The sequence below is a fragment of the Antechinus flavipes genome, chromosome 2, assembly GCF_016432865.1.
Source record: "Antechinus flavipes isolate AdamAnt ecotype Samford, QLD, Australia chromosome 2, AdamAnt_v2, whole genome shotgun sequence".
NCBI classification, from domain to species: Eukaryota; Metazoa; Chordata; class Mammalia; order Dasyuromorphia; family Dasyuridae; genus Antechinus; species Antechinus flavipes.
Genome location: NC_067399.1, coordinates 548,699,566 through 548,724,101, shown reverse-complemented (window position 1 = coordinate 548,724,101; position 24,536 = coordinate 548,699,566). Strand labels below are relative to the sequence as shown.

General features: G+C 37.7%; 1 protein-coding gene and 1 long non-coding RNA gene across 3 annotated transcripts in view; one reads left to right on the top strand and one right to left on the bottom strand.

The window, feature by feature from the left end:
* Window positions 1-17,380, top strand: part of KLF13 (KLF transcription factor 13) — a 99,294-nt gene extending 81,914 nt beyond the window's left edge. Inside the window, exon 2 of the mRNA XM_051980947.1 lies at window positions 10,110-17,380. Within this exon, the coding sequence (XP_051836907.1) occupies window positions 10,110-10,402 (293 nt within the window). The 3' untranslated portion in view covers window positions 10,403-17,380. The remainder of the gene's footprint in view (window positions 1-10,109) is intronic.
* On the bottom strand, window positions 1,941-7,076 carry LOC127551313 (uncharacterized). Of its 2 annotated transcripts, none has more exons than XR_007951053.1 (2): window positions 6,972-7,076; window positions 1,941-4,861 (listed from the first exon to the last, which is right to left on the bottom strand). It is a non-coding gene; the product is annotated as an uncharacterized LOC127551313 (long non-coding RNA). The 2 variants fall into 2 exon arrangements; XR_007951055.1 differs by lacking the exon at window positions 6,972-7,076 and adding an exon at window positions 5,835-6,925.
* Window positions 17,381-24,536: the final 7,156 nt, after the last annotated feature.

Below are 24,536 nucleotides of genomic sequence, written 5' to 3'. Positions count from 1 at the left end.
ACTTGGGCCTAAGTGATCATCTTTGTGCCATTGATGAACTCTGGAGCTTCTATCTATATCTAAATTGATTAGGAAGGGATATTTAGGCTAGGTTTATGTTGTAATCAGTGACAGTATACTATTATTGAACCAGAGTTTCATAGTGTGGTGAGTAGTAGAATATGGAAACTAGTGATCAGGTTGGCCTTTCGCAAGTCTAACAGCAGTTTGACAAGGATGGTTTGGTATTTCCTTCCCATTTCCCTCTGTTCATTTTGTGTGTCCCTATACAAACTTGTAATAAGACAATCAAGCTTTTTTTGTCATTATCTCTATTTTGTCTAAATTTGGAATCAGGTCTCTTGCTACTCTCAAATTAGGAAATAGTTATGTTGAAAGAAAAACGTGGGTGAACATGCAGCCTAAGTGTTGCACATTCGGCATATTTGATCTTTTGCCACTAAACTCAATCTTCCTGTGAAGAGTGGTGGGCAGTTTATATGAAAAAAACTCCTATGCGCATCTGTATGTACACATAATTGTAATTGTACCTCTAGCTAAAGTTTAACAATGGGCTAATGTTTGAAACTTGCCTGAGGGACCAGTAGATATTCATTGCTCAATAAAAACCAGAAACAGGGCAAGTTTCCATTTTAAGAACAATCTTAATATATTTACTCTGTGGGCTCTGTGTGTGTGTGTGTGTGTGTGTGTGTGTGTGTGTAAGTAAATGTGTGTGAATATATACATATGTATGTATATCTATACACATCTATCTTACATATCTAATCATATAGATCTATAGGTATCTATACATATAGACATGTACACATGGTGTATGTATATACATATTTGGACACATATACAGATATAAATATATTCACATATATACACAGAGATTCACATACAAACAAACATATACATATAAACACATTTCACGAGCTTGTTTTCTGGTGTTTGGGTTTGAACATTAAGCAGCTGCTCAAGGCTTTATATTAGGCTGTCATTTATTATTAATCATCATATACACACACATACCCATATGCAGAAGAACCTGACTATAAATATGTATTATTGAATGGAATCCATCCCAGAGACTCGAGTTATGAAGGCATTAAAGGGGCCTTACTTTTAGGCCATATTGCCTCTAACATAGTCCCCTGGATATGGCATCCTTACAGTGTGTCTCCGGTGCATGTGTACTGTGCCTCTTTTTCATGAAAAGAAGGATGTTGTAAAATGTTATTCTAAGAAATTATCTCTTTTCCATGATAAAATCCAATGCCTTCCCATGACACGTTCTATTTTCCCTCTGAAATGAAACTTTTCAGCCTTGTGGTCACTAATCCCACCACTAAGCTGTCCCCTGAGAAACCAGCATATAAATAGAACTTCTCTGGAGAATAAGTCTTGAGGCTGTGAGCTGAAAAGATGTCCAAACCCAGTAGTCACAAATCAAAACAACATAGTGATAGATAAAAGCCTATTAATTTGAATCACTAGGGTGAGGTTTCTGTAACAGTTTCTGAAACCATGGAGAATGATGCTGAGAGTATCTTGCCTATCTTTCTCCTCTAATGGACAGAAATGTATTGATCCATTCAACAAAAGCAACATGACATTTATTAAGCACCTAGAATGTGACCAATGTTGGGCTAGACACTAATCATACAAGAAGCTTATGATCTAGATCGTAACTACATAATTGGTGATATGGTAGTAATTAATATTGATACTGAAGCTTCTTGGGGTAGCTAAGATCCAGACTCAAACACTTCCTAGCTGTGTGACCCTGGCAAGTCAATCCTCCTTGCCTCAGTTTCCTCATCTATAAAATGAGCTGGAGTAGGAAATGGCAAAGCATTCTAGTATCTTTGCCAAGAAAATCCCAAATGGATCATGAAGAGTCAGACATGACTAAATGACTAAACAATAACAAAAAACATTAAATAGACTTCATGTGTGGGTAACTTCAGGATTTGATTTTAATTCTCTTTTTGGCAAGCAGTTTTTCATCATTCTTCAAACACAGAAAATGACAAATTCCAAATTCACAAGGATGTGAATCCAGTGGTCAAGAACAACTTGAATCAAATCCATCACATTGCTCAGGGTCTAGATCCTGATGTCAACAAAGCTGATGTTTTATTGCTTCCTGTCTCTCACCTCTGAAAGATGCTGGCTGTGTGACTCTGAGCAAGTCGCTTGATCTCTTCTTGCTTTAAGTAATTCTCTCACAAAGTGAAGACCTGCATTGGTAAAGATTTCCCCGTCTAAGAGTCCCCACATCAATGATATACCTGTCCATATCCCTAAATATACTTAATTAGTTGACCAATTCTAGGTCACCACTAGTCCCTGATTTTGCCACAGACTTTATATTTTCTGGCCTTATCCAGTTGCTTCTCCATTCCCCTCTTGCTGCCCATGATGTTTCCACCAATTTGCTCCATTCCTTCTTTGTAGGGATTTGCCATCAAAGGAACCAAAACCACAGAGAAATATAAAATATTTAAAGACCTAATGCAAGTCACCATGGAGATGATCACTTTAGTCTATGGCTAATTCATTATATCCATACTTTCCTTTGACTAGGATCAAAGTTTAATCTATCCGCTTAAAGGGAAAGATATTCCTTCTAGTCTAAATTTATCCTAGGCAGGATTCTTTTCTTGGAGAGCAAGGGAAAAAAGCTAGAACACATGCTGTTGAACTAGCTCAGAGACTACTTTTGCTTGGCTTCCTTCTAAAGAACTTTTTATCTGAAACACAAAGACAGTGATGTAGGTGAGCTCTTGCATGAGAGCACAAAATTGGAATCTAACTGCCTTTTCCTATTCCATCTTGACTTGACTTGACTTTCTCTTTCTTTCATCCCTCCAATATGGGAGTCTCCACTGAACCTATTCTGGAACCATGCTGACTTCCTCCTTCTAATCCAGTTTTATATGTCTAGAATGACATATTAAACCATTTTCAGTGAAGAGTATTTGATTATCTAACAATGCATTGAGAGAGTAGAATATGGACAATTTGTTTTGATTAGTGGGAGTGTGAAGGAGGTGCAAAAAGGCTTTTTGAGAGGCTATTGGAGCAGTTCAGGGACATAGCAAAAATCAGGAGACATTCATCCAGTATCTCTACTGTACCCAGTTTGGAGCGAGGCACTTGGATTGAATTAACTCTCTGACCTCAGTTAGGGTTTTCTTGGCAAAGATACTGGAGAAGTTTGCCATTTTCTTCTCCAATTCACTTTACAGATGAGGAAATAGAGGCAAACTAGCTTAAATGACTTGCTCAGGATCACATGGCTAGCAAGTGTTTTTGGATTTCAACTCACATCTTCCTAACTCCAGGCCTACTGGTCTATCCATTTTGCCACTGGGTTTCCCAACAGCTAAATAGTGTGATACTAAAAATGCCATGTGAGTTCAAAGAATGGAAGAAAGAGATGAAGTTTGGTGCAATTGGGAAAACTACCAAAGTAGTGGAACCTGACCCATGTCTTGGATGATATGTAAGATTTGAGTGGATGGCATGAGGGCAGCAAGAAATGGGAGGGTTATCATCCCTATCTTATTGATCCTTTCCCCAACATTATCCTCATTTTAGAGGTGACGGAAAATGACATTTGGAGAGGCCAATTGAATTAACCAAGGTTATACACATAGCAAATATACAAGATGGGACCAGTCCTCAGGTATCTGTCTTAGACCTAAGTCCTGTAGTCCTTGCATTGAGCCAAACCTATTTAATTAGTCAATTCTTTTAGAACAGTTCCTGTCTATGACAGAGGATAGAACCACAAATCTAGACTTGGAAGAGATCTGAGAGGCTAGTAAATCCAACCCCCTCTTTTTTCAGGTGAAGAAAATGCGACCCAGAAAGATGTTTGTTGAATGGTCACCTAGATAATAAGGAACAAGGCTGGGGTGAAGTCTAACCTCTGATCCCCAATCTACTCCTTTTCCTGTTCTAACACACTGCTCCCCTCAGGCTACTTGGAAAGAGAAAATGAACCTTCAGAATTTGACTGTGGGTTAACTTGACTTGATGAAACTGCCTGTCTGATGCACTGTGGTTTACAGCCTCCTTTTTTAAAATAATAGCTTTTTATTTTCAAAATACATGCATAGTTTTCAACGTTCACCCTTGCAAAACCTTGTGTTCCAAATTTTTCTCCTTCCCTTTCCCCCCAATAAATAGCAAGTAATCCAATATAGGTTAAACATATGCAGTTCTATACATATTTCCACATTTATCATGATGCACAAGAAAAGTCAGATCAAAAAGGAAAAAATGAGAAAGAAAACAAAATGCAAACAACAATAATAACAAAAAAGGTGAAAACACTAGGTTGTGATCCACATTCAGTTCCCATCATCCTTTTTCTAGATGCAGATGGCTCTCTCTATCACAAGTCTGGCCTGAATCACCTCATTGTTGAAAAGAGCCAAGTCCATCACAGTTGATCATCACATAATCTTGTTGCTGTGTACAATATTCTCTCGGTTCTACTAACTTCAGTTAGCATCAGTTTATATAGGTCTCTCCAGGCCTCTCTGAAATCGTCCTGCTGATCATTTCTTATAGAACAATAATATTCCCTAACAGTCATATGCCATAATTTATTCAGCCATTCCCCAATTGATGGGCTTTCAGTTCCTTGCCACTACAAAGGGCTGTTTCCCTTTTTTATGATTTCTTTGGGTTACAGACCCAGTAGAGACACTGCGGATCAAAGGGTATGCATGGTTTGATAGCTCTATGGGCAGAGTTCCAAATTGTTCTCCAGGAGGGCTCATTTCTCATGTTCTCTGCATATTACTGCCAACAGCTCAGCATGAGGGCCTGATGTACATCCAAAGCACAGTTCTAGAACCTGTATCCAATAGAACAGTTAGAAACAGAAAATAAACCCAAATTCACTATAAACTCTACTCCCCCCAAAATCAGCCTGATATAAACCCATTCTTCTTTCCTTAAGACAAGCAAATGCTTTGTTCCAGATTAATCCTTCTCAAAGAGAATCATACTTTACTCCTGAACAGTCATTTACACTTGAGTTTCAACTCTGGGAAAACGGTCGCGCTCTCTCTCTCTCTCTCTCTCTCTCTCTCTCTCTCTCTCTCTCTCTCTCTCTCTCTTCTCTCTCTCTCTCTCTCCTAGGAGAAGGGAAGAGAGGGTAAGAATTTAAAACCCAGGAAGAAGAGGGCTGGGAGAGGGCAAGATGTAAAGAAGTAATACTGAAGAGAAATTTAACTCCCTTCATAATTATATTGCTGGCCACTTACTGTGTAAATAGAACTGGCTTTACTCCCTGTAGAAAGATGTCCCACCTCTATAGCCAGTATCTGGCTTTGGATCCAGCCAGACACAGCTTGGAAAGGCAGCCTGGTCATGTTACCCAATGCCCCCATGCCTTTTGATTGAGGGATAACCAAGCAGCTCATTTTGTCCCTGGGTTCTATTTCTGCTATTGCTGTGATCTAGGTTAGAACCCAGAGCCCTCTTCCCCTTCCTCCCATTCCTCCTCCTCCACATCAAAGACACAGGTGGCTGCCTTGAAAACTAGGCTCCTAAAAAGCCTAGGAGGCCTCAAAGCTTTTTTTTTTTCCTATGTTAACATTTTCAAAGGGGACACCCCAGGATCTCAAACTTTGTTTAAAGTATGATTAGCCTACATTGCTGAATGCCAAAAGTGGCCTCGGCCGAACAAAATATACAATGTGGGCTGCATTTTTCAAATGCTTAAACAATCTTTTCCTTTTTTGGAATGTTATAAACATTCTTCCTTACCATCATTCCTCACCCACCCACCCACCTCCAAAGGCATTACAGTCTTAAGGAGTGACCTTTGCTTCTTGCAGTAAGACTGTTTCTGAATAAGTCTGATGTTCTGGATCTCCTTCAGCCTTGGAATTTAGTCAGGTAGCATTTGGAGTGCTTGACCTAACCCCTCGAGCTTCTCAAGTTTCAGCCACTGGCTGCTGCTGTCCAAAAATATTTTGTTTTGACCCCAATCCTAAATGCTGCCTTCATCTAAAGGCTCTCAACTCTCTGATTCAAGCCCAGGAAGATAAAGCAGAGGAAATTCATAGTAATGTTGAAAGCAGCTTCAGAAGGGACACCCTGTTCCTCTCACTGCTTACTCTTGAGCAAGAAAAAAAAAACCATGCTGTGCTCTATGTTCCCTGATAAGATTAGGCAATCAGTTCATATAATCAGTCTCTCTTTGTCTCTCCCTCCTCCCCCATCTTTCTCCCTTCTCTGTCTCTCAGTCTCTTTCTGTCTCTATCTTTTGCTTTCACTCTCTCTTCCCTTCTCTCTCTCTCTCTCTCCCCTCTCCCTCCCCCTTTCTGTTTTTCTTTTTCTCCCTCTTTCTCCCTCCCCCTTCTCTATTCCTCTTTCCCCCTTCCCCCCCCCTCTCTTTCCCTTTTCCTTTCTACCTCCTTCTCTCAGTCTCTGTCTCTTTCTCTGTCTCTGTCTGTCTTTGTTTTTTCTGTCTCTGTCTCTGTCTTTCTATCTCTCTCTGTCTGTCTTTCTATCTCTCTATCTCTCTTTCTCTGTCTCTGTCTTTGTTTTTTCTGTCTGTCTCTGTCTTTCTATCTCTCTCTGTCTCTGTCTTTCTATCTCTCTATCTCTCTTTCTCTGTCTCTGTCTCTTGTTTTTTTCTGTCTGTCTCTATCTTTCTGTCTCTCTGTCTCTGTCTGTCTCTCTTTGTTTTGTTTTTTTTTCTGTCTCAGTCTTTCCCTCTCCCCTTCTCTCCCTCCCTCCCTCTTTCCCCTCTCTCACTCCCCACTCCCTCCTCCCTCTCTCCTTCTCTGTCTCTCTCTCTCTCCCTCTTTCTCCTTCCCCCTTCTCTCTCCCTGGTCCTCCCTTCCCCCCTCTCTTCCTCACTTCCACCCTCCCTTCGCCCCTCCTTCCCCCCCTCCTCTCTTCTCCCCCCCTCCCCTTTACTGGCAGTAAGAGAGAACATTTATGTAACCTACCTGCACTTGGAAGCCACATCCCCTTCCAAAGAAGAGCCAAGCCATTTCTTCACCCAAGCTGCGTGTAGCTTTAACGGGCCCACGCCTTCATTACCAGAAGACAAAGGTTTGTCCCTGGCGGCGGGCCCACGTTCGCCCTGACAGCAGGAGCTGCTGCTTGCCAAAGCAAAGTCCCGCCGCTCCCGTCCAGAACATTGCGCTGCTCCGTGTTCAGGGAGGACGAGTCCACGGCTCTATTTCTGGGAGCTGCGTTCAGATTGAAAATTCAGGGCTCACATGTTAGAAAGGAGCCATGTGTCAGGATGGAAAGATCACATTCTTGGGAGGCCAGAGACTTGGAGTGCAGGACGAGCTCCTGGGATCAGGGACCGAAGGTTGAAATGGATCTCGGTTCTGCTGCTAACTAGCTAGCACCTGATCATGGGGCAAGCTCCTTTAACCTCTGGGCTGTCTTATTTGTTCTCTCTTTTGAAAGCATGTCCAAGTGCTCAGTAAAACACAAGCTCTTCTGGAGCTGCGTTTGTTGCATTTGTATTTGTAATTTGTAACTCTGCTTCCTAACAGTATCAGAAACACCGCAGGTGGTGATAATTGCTTGTTGACTAATCCAACAAATATCAAGTTTATATGACGATTTTTTTTTTTTTAAGAAAAGTTCTTCTGCTTCAGTTTGCACAGGCCCAGCTTCCATGAGATTATCTAGGGTCATCTGCACAGATAATCAACAAAAAATGATAAACTTCAAAGTTTCCTTCTCTATAGGAACTAAGACTAATTTTGATCAGAAGAATTTTAACAAAGTGCATATTTCAAGAAGAGGTGGGCTTTAATGAATGTGATGGACATAACAAATATAGAGGTGAGAGAAAGGAAAACAAAAGACAGGACAATTCAAAATAATAGTGTTAAGGATCACAATACTGCCCAGATATTATCACATTTGATCCTTACAAAAACCTTCAGAAATAGGTGCTATTAATATCCTCAATTTACAGATAAAGGTTAGATGATTTGTCTAGATTCCCACAACTAGTAAGAGTCTGAAACTGGATTTGAACTCAGGTTCTGGTTTGGTCTGGAAGCTCCATTCACTGTACCACCTAGCTGCCTATTTAATATTCTAATTTGGGGTAGTTAGGGGGCACCGTAGATAGAGCACCAGCCCTGAAGTCAGGAGAACCTGAATTCATACTGACCTCACTTAACACTTCCTAGCTGCATGACCCTGGGCAAGTCACTTAACCCAATTGCCTTATCAAAAAAAAAAAAAGAAAGAAAGAAAGAAAGAAAAAGAAAACAAAAAACAATTCTAATTTCTAGGCTGTTAGAATTAAAATCAACTTATAGGTCATCTGATGCAACTTCTTCCTTGTACAGATATAGCAACTGAGGCCCAAAAAGGTTGAGTCTTCCCCATGAATAGAAAAATTGGTACTAGGGTCCACCAGCAATTTCAAAGGGTCTGGGAACTTACATGGGGGGGGGTGGAAATGATATTTTAATTTCGCTAATCTCTAACTGAAATTAAATATTTGTATCAATTATGAATTAAAAAAAACTTTATTGTGAGAAGGAATCGGTGAGCTTCACCAGACTGCCAAAGGGATCTGGGACACAAAAAAAATTCAGAATTTTTGCTGTAGATACAAGAATTACACCACTACCACCCTTCCCCCAACCCACTCACATACATACACACATGCATTTACTGACATCATAACAGATTGTGGTTGCCGTTTCCTGATGAAATTTTAGCTACAGCTTAGCAGGTGAGCTTCCATGTCTTGTTTTCCCCTTCAGAGGGCCTGGTTAACACATGGAGATAAAACCTGGGACTGGTTAACAAGCTTGCTGCATTAGGGGAGAGAGGGTCCATTAGAATGCAGTATGGGAGTCAGTCTCTGCCAACTGTACTTGGCTGGGTATTAGCTGTTATAAAACACTACCCTGAAAATCTGCCAGGCTGATAAAATGATCAGAAGTCTTGCTAAGCCTCCTTTTCTAGAAGGAGCTAATAATGCAAAGGTTTGTCTCACCCGCCCAGCCCCCATGACTATTAGAAGCCTCACCTCCAGAGGTAGAGTGGCTGATAAGTATGGTAGCCTATGTGCTGTGGCGAGGGGGTATCCAGAATTCTCATTTTTTCACCTCTTCTCCATCCAAGACTCATTCCTTGAAATTCCAAGATGTAGCTTTCAGGGCCTTTCCCCCCCACCCCACCCCAAATCCCCCTGAGAAGAGTTACAAACTTCTCTGTTATCAGTCACTGGCACTTTGGTTTGGTTTAGAGATACTGAGAACTTCCCAAGAGGAAAAAAACAAAACAGGGGCCTTGAGGAAACCAGACTTTTGTTGAAAGTAAGATTTTTATGATTCACCTCTGCCCCATTCAGAATCCTTCCTTTCCTTCAATGCTCAGCTCAAGCATCACCTTATGAGCCTTTCTTGTTCTTCTGCTAGTGTCTTCCTTCTCAAACATTAAAGGCACCAGTTTTCTCCCTTGGTTAGATTGTAAGCCTCTTGAGGGCAGGACCTGTTTTACTCTTATGATTGTATCACCAGAACCTAGGACAGAATCTGGACTTTAAGAAGAGCTCATTGTTTGAAATGGGAACCTAGCAAGAGTAAGCCTGGATGAGATATTGTATTTGGAAGGGAACTCTGACATCAGGAAGGGCAAAAAACTACACAAAAGGGAACCTGGGGAGGGATGCCAAAGACAAACTTTTATTTATTGTTATCAATCATTCACTTTTTTGCTTGCTAAAAGGTAAATGTACTTGCATATTTTATTAATAGCATTTACACAGCACTTTACCTATCACTGTTGAGTGCTTTACACATTGTTTAAGCTTCATCTTCACAAGAGCCCTATAAGGAAGGTTTTAATTATTATCCCCCTTAGGAGAGATGAAGTGATTTGCCGAGGGGTCACACAGCTGGTGTCTGCAGTGAGATTTAAACTCTAGCCTTTCTGACTCCGGGGCTATTGCTTTTATCTACCAAAGCCTTTCTCCTTCCCTAGAATCCATCGCCTTTCTCCCGAGAGGCTGACTTTGCCTAGAAATCATCACTCAGTGTTCCAATACCCCTTCAGGTGGGTGACGCACTCATGCTCTTATCTTTTCCTCCCTCTAGGCGAGAGACCTTTTGCCTGTAGCTGGCAGGATTGCAGTAAGAAATTTGCCCGGTCCGATGAGCTCGCCCGGCACTACCGCACCCACACAGGGGAGAAGAAATTCAGCTGCCCCATCTGCGAGAAGCGTTTCATGCGCAGTGACCATCTGACCAAACACGCCCGTCGCCACGCCAACTTCCACCCCAGCATGCTCCAGCGGCGAAGCGGGAGCAGCTCCCGGACGGGCTCGGTCAGTGACTACAGCCGCTCGGACGCCAGCAGCCCCACCATCAGCCCCGCCAGCTCGCCCTGATCTCCCTGGACCGGGCAGCAGCAAAACCTACCAAGCACTCTGTGGAGTCTGTGTCGCACACGTCTACGGATCTCTCTTGCTTGTTGTTGCTGTTTTTTTTTTTTTTTTTTTTTTTGGGGGGGGGGGGATAGTTCAGTTATAGCTTGCAGTCTCGGCAAATACTTGTCACCAATTCCTGTGGGTGGCTGAACTAACCTTACCAATGGACGGATTGAATTCATTTCGTGTATCTAAATATTCCTTTTGTTTTATAGCCATATGCTTCTTGTTAACCTATATTTTTTTTAAGAGAAAAAACATTTTTTAAAAGCCAACAACAACAAAACTTTTCTTCACCTCAGGTGTCAAAGCAGATTTGTAAAAAAAAAAAAAAAAAGAAAGAAAGAAAGAAAAAAGAAAGAAAAGAAAAGAAGAACAAGAAAGAAAGAAATTTTAAAAAAGAAAAAAATTTAAAAATAAAAAAAATTTAAAAACCACAAATTGCACAATAGAAAAAAAAAAAAAAACTATGTGATTAAAATTCAACTAAGTTGAACTCTCCCCCACCCCCCACCCCTTCCCCTTTCTCAGGGATGGATATTTATGTTACACAATAAGTACAGTGAAGACACACCCTTACTGCAGCCTTACTCTGTAAATAGATTTGCACTCAGAAGTTTTCTGTTAGATTCTTTCACACACTGGGGAAAAAGACAGACGATGATGATGATGATGATGATGATGATGATGATGATGATAATAAAAGAAACAAGGACTGGAAGCTAGTGCTTGACTGGTCAGTTTCATAATGAAATGTGTTCTTTGGGTTTGTGTTAACACCACGCAGGCCCAAACTCAGGGGTCTGTGAGCTGTGGCTTGTGAGGAAAGTGCTTCTCTAGTCTTGCTTCTGGCTCTCCCCACCCCTCCCCACTTCCTCCCTACTTCCACTCCCTTACCCTACTCCCAACACCTGCCCATTGCTTCTGAGTGCCGAGTTCTGTAACCCTGCTTATTTCTTCAAGATGGGATCTCACTTCCAGCTCCAAGAAACAAAAAACCCAAAGTCTCCCCATTCAAGGCCCAAATTGAAGGCACTTAGGCCTTGCAGAGATTTCCCCAAAATTTATGCCTTAAGCCTGATTGGCAAAGAGAAAGAAAGCTTTGGCTATGCTAAGGCCCCACTGCTTCTGAGAGATGGCATTCTGTCATTATTCTTGTCCCCAGGGACCCTTTAGCTACAAGCATTCTCTCTCCACTGAATTAGCAGGAAATTTTAAAAGCCCTGTCACTGAGACCGACTTTCCCCCTTTTTGAAGTTCTGAGGAAGCAGAGTGTGGAAGGAGTCCTGTGCTGGCCGGTCTTCCCTGCCCCCACACCAATTCTTACTGAGGTACTTACCTACTGCACCCATGAAAGCCATTGAAATAGTGAACTTGCACAACACAGGAAGTTCCTCTACCCCCTTGCAACATAATTGTGGTGAATGGTAAAAGCAAAAGGAACTTTTAATTATAATAACATGTACTCTGACTGGAAAGATAAAACAGCTATTTTTTAAGCATCAAAAAGTGTTATTAGCTCATCCATGGTTCAAAAAACTCCACTGCTTCCTAAAGTAGCCCGGTGGCTGCTGCTAAGACATCTTCCATGTAAGAAAAAGGGAATTTGAAGGAGGACATTTTAACTATTGGGACATTTTTTCAGGTGTGTGGATAGCCTGTGTGCTGCGTATATGTATGTAGAACACACATGCATAACCATGCACAATATGCTGCACAAATTATATTCTATCGCAAGAAACTAGAACGTTGTGACTTGGAGAAATTCTTTCATGGGTAAAGTGAACTGGCCTATCAAAAATGCTGGCAGAACGTGCTGCAAACCCTGTCCTCTCCTCCAATTTCTTCCCAACAGGAAGAGTGTAAAACATTACAGGGATTTTTCTCCCTTGATCCAAGCTACCACTATGGGGAGGGGAGGGGAGAAAATAGGATCCATCCTTATATCCTTTTCCCACACTCAGTCAAACTTACTCAAAATTGATCGTTGGTGACCATCTCCACATCCCTTTTCTTAACCATGTTCCCTGCTCTCAGAACCCCTTCTTTCCTTCTTCTCTGCTCCAGGACAAGTGATTCTTCAACAGTTACACCTAATATTGTAGAAACCTTGACTTCTTTTATTTTTTGGAATACACTTCACTTTGCCTGGAAAGAAATGACCATTCAAGTTAAATGCAATGGCCTGAATTATCAAGAAGTCCTTTTGATTCACTTAGGTTCGTTCAGAGTGAGTTTTTTGAAGTGGGGGGTCCTTTGGACCTCTATTTTGCATTTTTGTTTCATATTACTGTAAGAAAGGAAATGTCAGAAAGTACAGCATAGCAAAGAAATTTTACACACATATAGTACCTTGATCTGCTGTTTGTCATCAAGAGAATGCCTCCACATTCCAAAGGAGTTTCAATTCCTCTCTCATTTTGCTGCTTTGCATTGTTCCAATTTGCCAGTTTCTAATTTTGTACTGTATGTTAACTGTGATAGGCTAATAATATGCTAGAGGTTTCTAAGTAGCATAATAGGTACTTGCATTTAACAGTTGTGTTGCTCATGATGTCTTGCACTGTTTCAGTTGTGTGGTGGGTGGCTACTTAAGCCCAGGTTAAAGTATGGCTGTTCCAGTCTTTAAATATGTGTGTGCACACACATATACACATATATGCACATACATGTGTATTAGTATTATATGTACTTACATACTGTGTGTTCATATGTACATATCGACCGTCACCTGGCTTCACTTTAATTTAATTATTCTCATTTATTTAGACTGGACTTTTTGGTTGAAAATAAAGGTCCAGGAAGAGAAGGAATATAATGTGTTTATAGAATAATAGGAAAAGGCTAACTTGGGAAATTATGGTGTATTCTACCCAAATGGTTGTCTCAAAGGGTATGGCTGGATGGCCCTGACTGCCAAATTTATCATGTTTTCCAAAGTCGTTGCGATGCTTTTCAGAGAAAATCGATGTTTTATATACATTTCAAATATTAGGAATTCACATTCCAGGCTTAGGGAAACTTATCCCAAAGTCTTTTGGCATTGTGGTTACTGAATGACCTCATGTGCAAGTGGAGATAGAGAAGGAGATGGATGCTTCAGGTATTTTTGGTTTAGTTTTTTCTGTGTCAAGTGCACATGTTTCTAAAGCCATTTACAGAGGGGCCCATAAGTGATTTTTCTAGTTTTGGTGTGATTGCTGAAATGCATTTTCAGATCCCACATTTTGCACATATAGAAAAATAATAAAGGGAATTCTTAAAATAATGAACTTGTTTCATTAGTGGAATAAGGGGTAAGAGAGGGAGAAGAGAAGAAAAGTTTGCAATTCCCAAAGAAAGCACTTTGTTTCATTTAAATTTCATTGTAAGACCTGAATCTTTGGCCATTCTGTCCACTAGATGGAAGGGCAACATTGCCTTAATATAGGATTCTACTGTATCATGGAAACCTGAACACGATGGTGTGGTATTGGTCATTTCAAGGAATCCAGTATTGTCTTCATTCTTAAAGTGGTTTTGATTCCATTTGATGAAATGAATTGGGGGTAGTGCCTAGAAGTGAGCAATCAGGCTATTATCCATGTCTGAGACATGATGATGGAACTACTGTTTGCTGATGGGTTGCAGGACCTAATTTACATTTTGTCACCTGAATCATTGTTGAATTAAATTTTGTCTCATTAGCTAGATTTGGGGTATGTGCAAATAGAATTCTCCCATCAGAGGGACATTTCATTAGAAGTAGAATTCAGAAGGCAATTTGTGTGGCCTGTAGTATGTCTTTAACAAAAGGAATGCAATTAAAAAAACAACAACTTAGAAAGCCTTATTAACTCAGACCTCAGTTGGAAAAAAAAAAAAAAAGAGCAAGCCTTTGTTTATACATTAGAAAATTCACCTGAAATAAATAGCATTTTTTTTTAGGGTTCAAAATATGTCTCCCAGACATCTGGGACTCTTTCACTTATTTGATGTTTAGGAGCCATCTCAGATGTCTGTGGGTCTGGATGTTTAAAGTGGACATTTGAAAACTTTTTTAAAAAATGAGAGGAGATTTTAAAAGGGAAGGAGGAATGATGAATTTAAAGGGAACTTGCCCCACAACTATCTCAGCTAACTTTTCCTGGACTAAAGCGGTGCTGATCCATATCTAAATATTTTTCAAACTACCCTTCCAAAATTTTGAAGCTCACCTCATATGCCTAGACACACCCTATAGAAAAATTTGTCTTAGTTTCTGGGAAAACTGGGTCTAATTCCCTGAATGTTTCCTGAATCCTAAATAGCCATAAAGACTAAAAAAAACCATGGATGGACACAATCAGCTTTATAAAGGGCTTTAAGATCCTCTTTTGGAAAGGTGCTAATAAATGCAAAGCATCAGATTACTTCAATTTATAGTCTCTATTGTGTTAATCTTAAACTCCCAGAGCGGAGTGATTTTAAGTTTCCCAACAATTTAGGGACAGATACCGTATTTTGATAAATTGCTCTCCTATGTGGATCTTGCTACCCAGTACATTAAAAGGCACAGTCTGATCCCCTCTCCACTTCTTAGGAAAAATCTCTTGTCTAGTAAGCAGGGACAATGTGGTTTTGTAGCTTTAAGACTCCATTAACATATTGATTTGTGTCATTTCATCAATGAAACAAAAGATGGAGTTTGAAGTTATGGAGTGTGGCAGGGAATTAATGATACAGTTCAGAATGGCTTTTCCCTGCTCTTTAGCCCAAAGCAGGAGGTAAGCATCGCTACTGAATGCTATCCACTAAAACGAACCCTTCATCTCCAATAATAATAACTACAACAATTCATTCCATCTATCATAGCCATACAGTCACAAGGGTAGGTTAACATATTTTGTGACTTCTCATTAATAGAACTTTGAGGGACTACTAGCCCATTTTTGTTGTGCTAGAGCTATAAATTCACAATTAATCAGTTTGGTTGATTTGTTTCCATGGAATTCAGGCAGTTCTCCCAAAAAGTCAAGATAAAAGCTTTTATTTCTTGATTACATTACAACCAACGAGGTTGCAGAAAAATGATAGAGAAGAGATGACAGATCAATGGTATCAAACTCAAATAGAAAAGAAGGGGATCACTAAACTGTACATAAAGATCCAGGGGATTGTTGTGTTGATTTAAAAAAATCACATATTAACTATCTTATAGATAATCACATATTATCTATGTTCTATTATATTTTTATTTATTTTGTTAAATATTTCCCAATTACATTTTAATCTGGTACAGCACTGGGCTGCATATTTGACACCTCTAACTTAGATCATCCTGTATTTTTTATTATCCAAAGATTTAAACCATACATATGTATGTATATACATTGTGTATATAGCATATGTACATATGTACATATATACATAAATATATATATATATGTTGATATGAATAGTTTTCCTGACACTGGGACCCACTGACACTGGATTTTAGTGGCATGTCCTAGAGACATTTGGGTGGATTTCTCATTTGGTTTCTGTTAGAAGTCCAACCTATTATATTGATGGGCAACATAACCTAATTAAGAGAGATATTTATTTTGTGGAGTAGAAACTGAGGTTTCTTAAATGATTTACTTTCTTATTGTTATATCCCATATTATTATAAAGAATTTTATTTGACAGGAAATTTGAATCTTGGGTTCATTGAAGTTAGAAATTCAGATTGTATAGATATCACACCCCAAATTATCAGCCCATATTACTGTGTTTTCTCCAATTTGTCTTTAAAATTTTAAAATTAAAATTTAAAAGAAATTAAGATATCCTTCTCCTCCTCTCATTGTAGAAAGTAATCTGTATAGTGAATAGCTTTCTCACACCATGTGCCCCCACTTCTTTCATTTCCCTTTCATCTTGGAGATGTTAATATCAGGAAAACAAAAAACAATGGTAAGAACTCTGCTTTCTTATTTGGAAATAAAACTTGCCAGATCAATTCTTAAGAATTTAAATCCTGTTTATTAAAATCTGTCCCTTTCTGCTCAGAACTTGAGAGACTTATTAGTCAACTTGCCCTTGATCTAGATTTTCATTCCATATTATTCTATGAAATTAAATGAATGGGATAATTTCCCCATGGCATGGCACAGGCTAAGACTCTAGCTGGAGTGAGGATGGGAGGAACTGACATCTAAAATTTTGCTTAATTTGATGTTTTGGATTTTCCTTGCTTTCAGTCACTGCCACCTTGTACAGTCAACAAATGTAAGAATGCCAAGGATTTTGTGGGCACAGGAACATGGGTTGAGGGATTGTATTTTAATGTGTGATAGAGAAGAAAGAATTTTTTTTCTATTATCACCCATGATTTTGTAAAATCATTTAAAATAGAGGTTCCTAGCCTCAGAGGGTAGAACAATCAGGAGACAGTCTTTTTATTAAACAACTTATACTTGGTTTTGCATTTGGGGTTGGGGGGAGTCACATCTTGATCTGTGAGTGTACAGATAGCCTTATTCATGTATATATATGCACAGGGACTAGGGGATAAATTACCTCCAGATCCCCGCATACATAAATCCTGTCCTTTCCTTTTTGATGAGATCTTTAAGGGAACTATTTGCAAGTAGCCAAGGTCAAATCTGAAGGTCCTAGACCATTTCCATAAAACACACATTTTCATTTTCTGTCTGATCTTAAAAAAAAAAAATCAGCAACACACCAATGCTTCCAAAGGTCCCTCATCAACTTTCTAAATCACTACATTAAAGTATTACAATTGTACAGTTCCATACTGGTCTACATGTGCTCTGCTGTAACTTTCTATGTATTTTGTATCGCATAGATTATATATTGTCATGATGTCCTATGCAAAAAGAGAAATTAACAGAATTGTAAAATATATTGTCCTAACTTGTTATGCATGTTTAGTGATGTTTACATTTTGAAATAAAAATTTATAATGAATTATCATTTAACTGGCCAGATTTTCTTTTGGGAGAGAATAGACTTAATTCATGGGATAGAAAATTCACTTTCTTAAATGAATAAATTTAACTTTTAAGAGGAAGAAAATAATTTCAAAGTCTCAAGTTTGAAGATTTTAAATAGTGTGTTGAAGAAATTGACTCCTTTTCCAAGGCATGAATTAAAGAACTCAAGTATTAGTTTGTCTTTCTAAAGAGAAAAAGTCTAAGGAAAAGGGAGGGAGGGAAGGAAGGAAAAGAAGGAGGGAAGGAAGGAAAAGAAGGAAGGAAGGAGGGAAGGAAAAAGGAGGGAAGGAAAAGAAGGAAGAAAGGAAAGAAAAAAGGAAAGAAGAAAGGAAGGAAGGAAGGAAGGAAGGAAGGAAGGAAGGAAAGAAGAAAGGAAAAAAAAAAGTCAGGGAAGAACCACTTACTTTTTTAAAATCTTCCTTTAAAGTAGGAAAAATACAATGTAAAAGTAAGAATTACCCAATATTAATTACAAATGTTCATAGTTTAATAACAAATGAGGCTTGAAATTCTCTTCATTCACACATACAGAAAGGCAGATGTAACATTTTTCTTTTACTCCCACTCCTTCCAGTCCCAACTTCATTCTCCTCAATCACCCCACCTGGTATAGTTGGTATGTAGTCTCCCTTGGCTGGAAAATTCAATAAAAATTTAATGAGCTAAAGTATTTTCCTTTTCAAAGCAGGATGCAGAGTGATTCTGAGGTCCATTAAATGCAGCAGCTACAGCAGGAGGGAGGGGAACAAAGAGGGGATGAGAGTGGGAGAGAGCTGCAAAGACAGAACTAAATAAATGAAGTCACAAAGCTGGGCTTCTGAGGAAACACCCAATAACTGCTTTCACTTGAGAAGAAAGAGTAAGGGTAGCATACCCTTAGTAACTGAAAGCAAGTATGTTTGTCTGTTGACCGATAATCCTCCATATCCTTCAGTAATTTGGATTCTACAGAATATTCATTTAGCCAGATCAGGATGAGAGGGATGTGACCAATGGTGTGCTAGTCAATGTTCAGCAACTGGATCACTGAAAAGCATGAAGCACAACTTTTAATTGACAATTCTATTTTTTCCAGATTCCAGACCACTTGACCATCCATCTCCAGGGTCCTTATCCAGGAATCATCATAGATGAAGATCTTCTCTGTTTCATATTTTCAGGGCTCTCAAATGGTTGCCCTGCAACCTGCATCTTTGCTCATTAGAATGACATATCTGGCCCTCCATTACATAAAGTATACCCTGCTATTGAATTAATGGCCTCTAATGTCTAGTTGTATATGGCTCTCTCATAGTGGATGGAGTCATCATTTAAAAAAGCAAAATAGCATTCTGCAGAAACTAGGTCTTGATAGGTGGAAATTCATTGGATTTCCATCATGGCAGATTTCCATAGTGGAAGAAACAATGTTCCAGGGTCTAGAATGTAACCTCGCTTTCTGGAATAGCTATAACTTTGTGAAAGGCACGAATACCTGATGGACCTGGGCAATTATGATTTTTAAATGTATCATTTTTACTTAATAATAGAGAATATTGTGCCATACTGATCCTGTCAAAGACACCATTTTGTATCATACCATTCATGCTAGGTAACTCTGGATGAGGTGTGAGTGTGTGATCCTATGTCATCTAAGGACCTGTAACAGTTAAGCAACTACTTTTCAAAAGTACTATAGTGATATCAAATTACTTAAGAAAGGATAGAATTTGAATTCAAAACTTTTTTTAAAAAATAAATGTTTAAAATTGTTTTAATATATAATTGTAGAAAAATAGTATTAAAAATGTATACTATCTCTTCTCCCAGGGGTGGGGAAGAAGTGGTATAATGAGTGTACACTTTGGGATTACTTGAAGATCCAGGAAGTTAATAGTAACTTATTCTGGTAATTTATTGGTACCTTCTAATGGATCTATTTATCCTGACCTTTAAGAACTAAGATCTCCAAAGGCATGAGCTCCACAGGAGAGAGCCTTACGGTGGTCTTTTTTAGATCTTCCAAGACTATAACCAATTTTACGTCCCAATCAAAAGAGGCATATCACTAGGTAACTTGGTAAGTCAGGATACCCAAGCAGGGAATGTAGATAGTATGAAATATCTAATAAATCTCTGAGCTTTGGCGATAGAGCCAAATGATGGGAAGCAAAGTAAGCTCTTCTCTAGAAACTTCTCCTAACAGATCTACAAAATACATTACATTAAACTCTGATGGGAAGTTCAGAAAAAGTCTTGATGAGTCTCTTATCTAGCTCAGCTTTTGTGGATATCGTGGATATTGCTCCATTGTAGACCAGAGTATTAGGGCAAAAGACCTGTTCTAGAGTACTTGCAAATCCCAGCAAGACAATGTAATGGGGATAGGTGCCTACTAGAAGCTTTCTAGCCCAATTTGAAACTGCAAATTTCAGTTGCAAAATAGAGTCTTATTTCTAATGTTGAGCCTGCAGAAGAATAATCAGGATGGGAATCTCAGACCAAAAAAGAACTTCCAATTCTATAGTTCTGAGTCATCAGAGCTTTTCAGCTGGCTATTGGAGTAGAGTCCAGCAGTGGTCTACTCTTGCTCAAACCCAAACCCTGGTTACCAACTTGGAGAAGTTAGGGGAGGAGGGAGCAATCAGAATTTGTCCTAGGTCAGAAAACTTTGGGAGCACTGAAAGTTTGAAGCTCCTCAGACTATCCCTAAGATCCTAGTATAATACCATACTCAATACCCCAAGAATGTGGCAACATGACCAGTCCAGACCTTCCCTCCAGAAGTGTACTTTAATATCATGTTCAAATTCAGAAGAGTTGGCTGGAACAATGGGCAAAAAAAGAACCCATCATAATGAACAATTTTGGTGATAGGAAAACTAAAGACACAAACACAGAAGAAAAGAATAACTCTAAATCATCTAAAAGCATTGCTTCAGAAAAAAAAAACACAGCTTGAATTCAACAAGAATTCTTTTTTTTTTTTAACTATGAGAAATATTTATAAACAACAATTAAACTTAAAACACTGTTGTAGGTAATGGGATCAACTAGAATTCTTAAAAGAGATGAAGCACTGGTTTCAAAAAGAATTAAACAATATTTTATATAAATGGAATGAGAGTACTTGAGAAAAACACTGGAAAAGCAAGGAGATCAATGGAGGAAAGAATTAGAAATGGGATTTTTAACAGCTTAACACAATAAGTATAAACCTTATCTAAGCAACAAACTCCCTAAAAATTCAAGAAAACCATATAGAAACCAATGACTCTATGAGACAAAAGAAATATTAAAACCAAGTCAAAAGATGGAAAAAAAGATGAAAATATAAAATATGACATAGCAAAAAAAAAAAATCTGACTTGGAAAACTGATTAAGGAGGGAAAATATTAAGGCTTATTTGACTATTTGAATGTCATGACTAAAAATAAAGAGAGTCTGGATATCAGATTTCTAGAAATATGAAAACTGCCTCGATCTCATGAAACTAACAGGCAAAGTTGAAATAGAAAAATCCATTAGTTACTTCCTGAAATAAGCCCTAAAACAAAAACTCTCAACAACTTCATAGCCCTAATCTAGGGCTTTCAGGAGGAAAAAATTACTGCAAGGAGACAGAAAGAAAGGATTCAAGTACCATTTTAAGTACCACAATAAGGATCACATATATTTTAACAACCACTACTATCAATGAGTAAAGAACTTAAAATATGACATTCTAGAATGCAAAGGATATGAGCTTATAGCTGAAAATAATTTCTTCAGCAAATGTGAGTATAATACTACAGGAGGAACAATGCATATTTAATGAAATAAAGGACTTCCAAATATTCCTGATGAAAACATAACTTTAAAATACAAACATCAGAGTGAGGAAAAAACAAAAACATTTTAAGAAATTAAAAAACATAAACAGGAATGAACAATGAATAAATTGCTTATATTCAAATATGGGGAGATGAAACTTATGTCTTATCTGATATCTTTCATCATGAGGGTTCATAGATATAGTCCAATTAGACAAGGCCTCGGAATATATCTTGATGATCTTAAAAATGCAAAGAGAAGAGAAGAGGAATGCACTGGAAAGGGAGATTAAGGAGAGATTAGTCCTAAGCAAAACAAATTCTAAAAATGTACAAAAATATTTATGACTTTTTGGGGTGGCAAAGAATGGACATGCAAAAAGGAGTCTATAAATTGGGGGACTGATGAACAAATTATGGTATCTGAATATCATAGAATACTATTCTGCTGGATTCTGAAGGACCAATGAGAATTTCAGATGACTAATGGAGAAATACATTATCTGATAGAGAGGTGAAAGATTCAGAATGAAAGAATGAGTAACTATTTTTTTAAGTACATAGCTAATGTGGAAATTAATTTTGATTGATTATATATGTGTGTAATGGGTTGTTTTTCTTTTGCTATTAATGGATATGGATTAGAATGAAAAAGTGAATCTTGGTTTATTAACACAAACAACATAGACATTCATATTTATATATGATATTATAATATATCATAATATATTAATATTACAATATGCTTTATATTAGGCAAATACTTTTAATAATGTTCATAATTATATAATATCAAATATTTATTCTATAATGTTATAATTTATATAAACATGAAAATTTGGGAATTCTGATCAACACAATTCCTGAGAACTCATGATGAAACATGCTACCTACCTCCTGATAAAAGAATTAACAAATTCTGAGTGTAGATTGAGAACATATTTTTATTTAGCTATGTCCAATAAGAAATTTTGCTTTGTTTGACTATAAATGCTTGTAATAAGGATTTTTTATTTTGTTTTTCTTTCTCAAATGAAATGAGAGGGGGTGGGGGAATGGGAGAAAGAGAAAGAGGATCTTTGAAAATAAAATAAAATTAAATCAAGTCTGTGAGTTTTCTTCTTAGATTGTGTAGGAATGAGTGTCAGATAGTTTATTCCAGATTGTGCCTTAAATCCTCTGGATTTTATCCTCCTAAACTTGACTGAGTAGACGAGTCCCCAGATTTTCTTAGAGTTAATTTCCTACACCTTATCCTTCATATGATCCACCATCTGATTTTGGACCTTGGTCCCTGTGGTCTCTTCTTTTCTAGTCAACACTACATCATAAAGGTAATGTATCTTGCTTTCCTCAGGAAGGGAAGTCTTTCTTGGGTTTCTCCCAATTAGAATGTAGCACTATGAGGAAAGTTCAGATAGCCTTGGAGGAGGACAATGAAAGCAAACTAGTTTCAGCGACAGAAATAAAGAAAAAACTTTAATGAGATCAGTAATCTCAAACCATTCACTCTCTGCCAGGAGTTCCTGATCTATTACATTGATGCAATCAGGAAGAGGTATGGTTATGGGCATCATAACTATTTAATTGCTTATAATCCATAGTAAGGCACAACATATTATCTTGTTTTCTTACAGGATTGTTGTAAGGAAAGTGTTATAACAAAATATTCCATCTTCATCTCTATCACTAGAAAAGAAACATATTTCACCCCTACTCCCCACCCAATTACAGGAGATGATCCAGGCAACTCTAATGGTTTCCATTTGGTTATACCCATAATATAGAAGTTACCAAAAGGATCACTACAGACAGTGACTTCCAAGAGTTTATGGTAGCCTTTCCTTCATTATCTTTCCTTTTTAATTCAAATAATAATCAAAATGGAAGCAGAACCCTACTTTAATTTTTAAAAAATATGTTCAAAAATATTTTATTTTCCAAATACATGTAAAGATAGTTTTCAACATAAGACTTTGTGTTCCAAATTGTTTTCCCTCCTTCCCTTACTTCCTCCCTCCCCAAGGCAGAAAATAATCTGATATGGATTAAATGTGTGCAATTCTTTTAAATATATTTCCATATTTGATATGTTGTTCAAGAAAAAATCAGGCCAAAAGATAAAAATGTGAGAAACAAAAAACAAACCAATCAATAAAAAGTGAAAATATTATGCTTTGATCCATATTCAGTCTTCATAGTTCTGTCTCTGGATGGCATTTTCCATCCCAAGGCTATTGGAATTGCCTTGAAGCATTACATTATTGAGAAGAGCCAAGCTTATCACAGTTTATTATCACATAATCTTGTTGTTACTGTATATAATGTTTTCTTGGTTCTGCTCACTTCATTCAGTAAGTCTTTCATGTAAGTTCTTTTTAGGCTTTTCTGAAATCAGCCTTCTCCTCATTTCTTATAGAACAAGAATGGCATTCAGATACCTTAACTTATTCATTCATTCCTCATTTTATGGGCATTCACTCAATTTCCAGTTCTCTGACACTACAAAAAGGGCTGATACAAACATTTTTGCACATGTAGCTCCTTTCCCCTTTTTTATGATCTCTTTGGAATACAAACTCAGTAGTGACCCTGCTGGATCAAAGGGTTTGTACAGTTTTATAGATCTTTGAGCATAGTTGCAAATTGCAGAGCCTTACTTTAATGAAGAGTTAGAAGTCAAGTAATAGGTTGGGAAAATGAATAAACAACAGAAAAAAATTCTGACCACAGAAATTACTAGTGTGACAAGGAAGATTAAAACACACACACTCTCAGAAGAAGATAAAAAGTCAAAGTTCCTACATCTAAAGCCTCCAAAAATATAAAATGATCTCAGATTAGAATTTGAAAATCAAGTAAGAGAGGTAGAGAAAAAATTGGGAAGACAAATAAGAGTCATGCAAGAAAATCTTGAAAAATGTCAACAGCTTGGTAAAGGAAACACCAAATTAAAAAAAATGCTGAAGAAAAATAACACCATAAAACTGAAAATCATGAAAACCAAAGGAAAGAATAATAAAAGTGAAAGTAAGAAAACAATTAAATTAATAAATATAACTAGAAGCTGGTTTTATGAAGAAAAACAAACAAAATATGTAAACCATTGGTTAATTTGATTTAAAAAAGAAAAGAAGAAAATCAAATTAATAGTATCAAAAATGAAAGAAAAATGAAGAAGAAATTAAGATAACTATTAAAACTGTTATTTTGCTCAATTACATGCCAGTAAATTTAATAATCTAAATGAAATGGATGAATAGCTACAAAAATATAAATTACCTACATTAACAAAAGAAGAAATAAAATATCTAAATAACTTAATCTTAGATAAAGAAATTGAA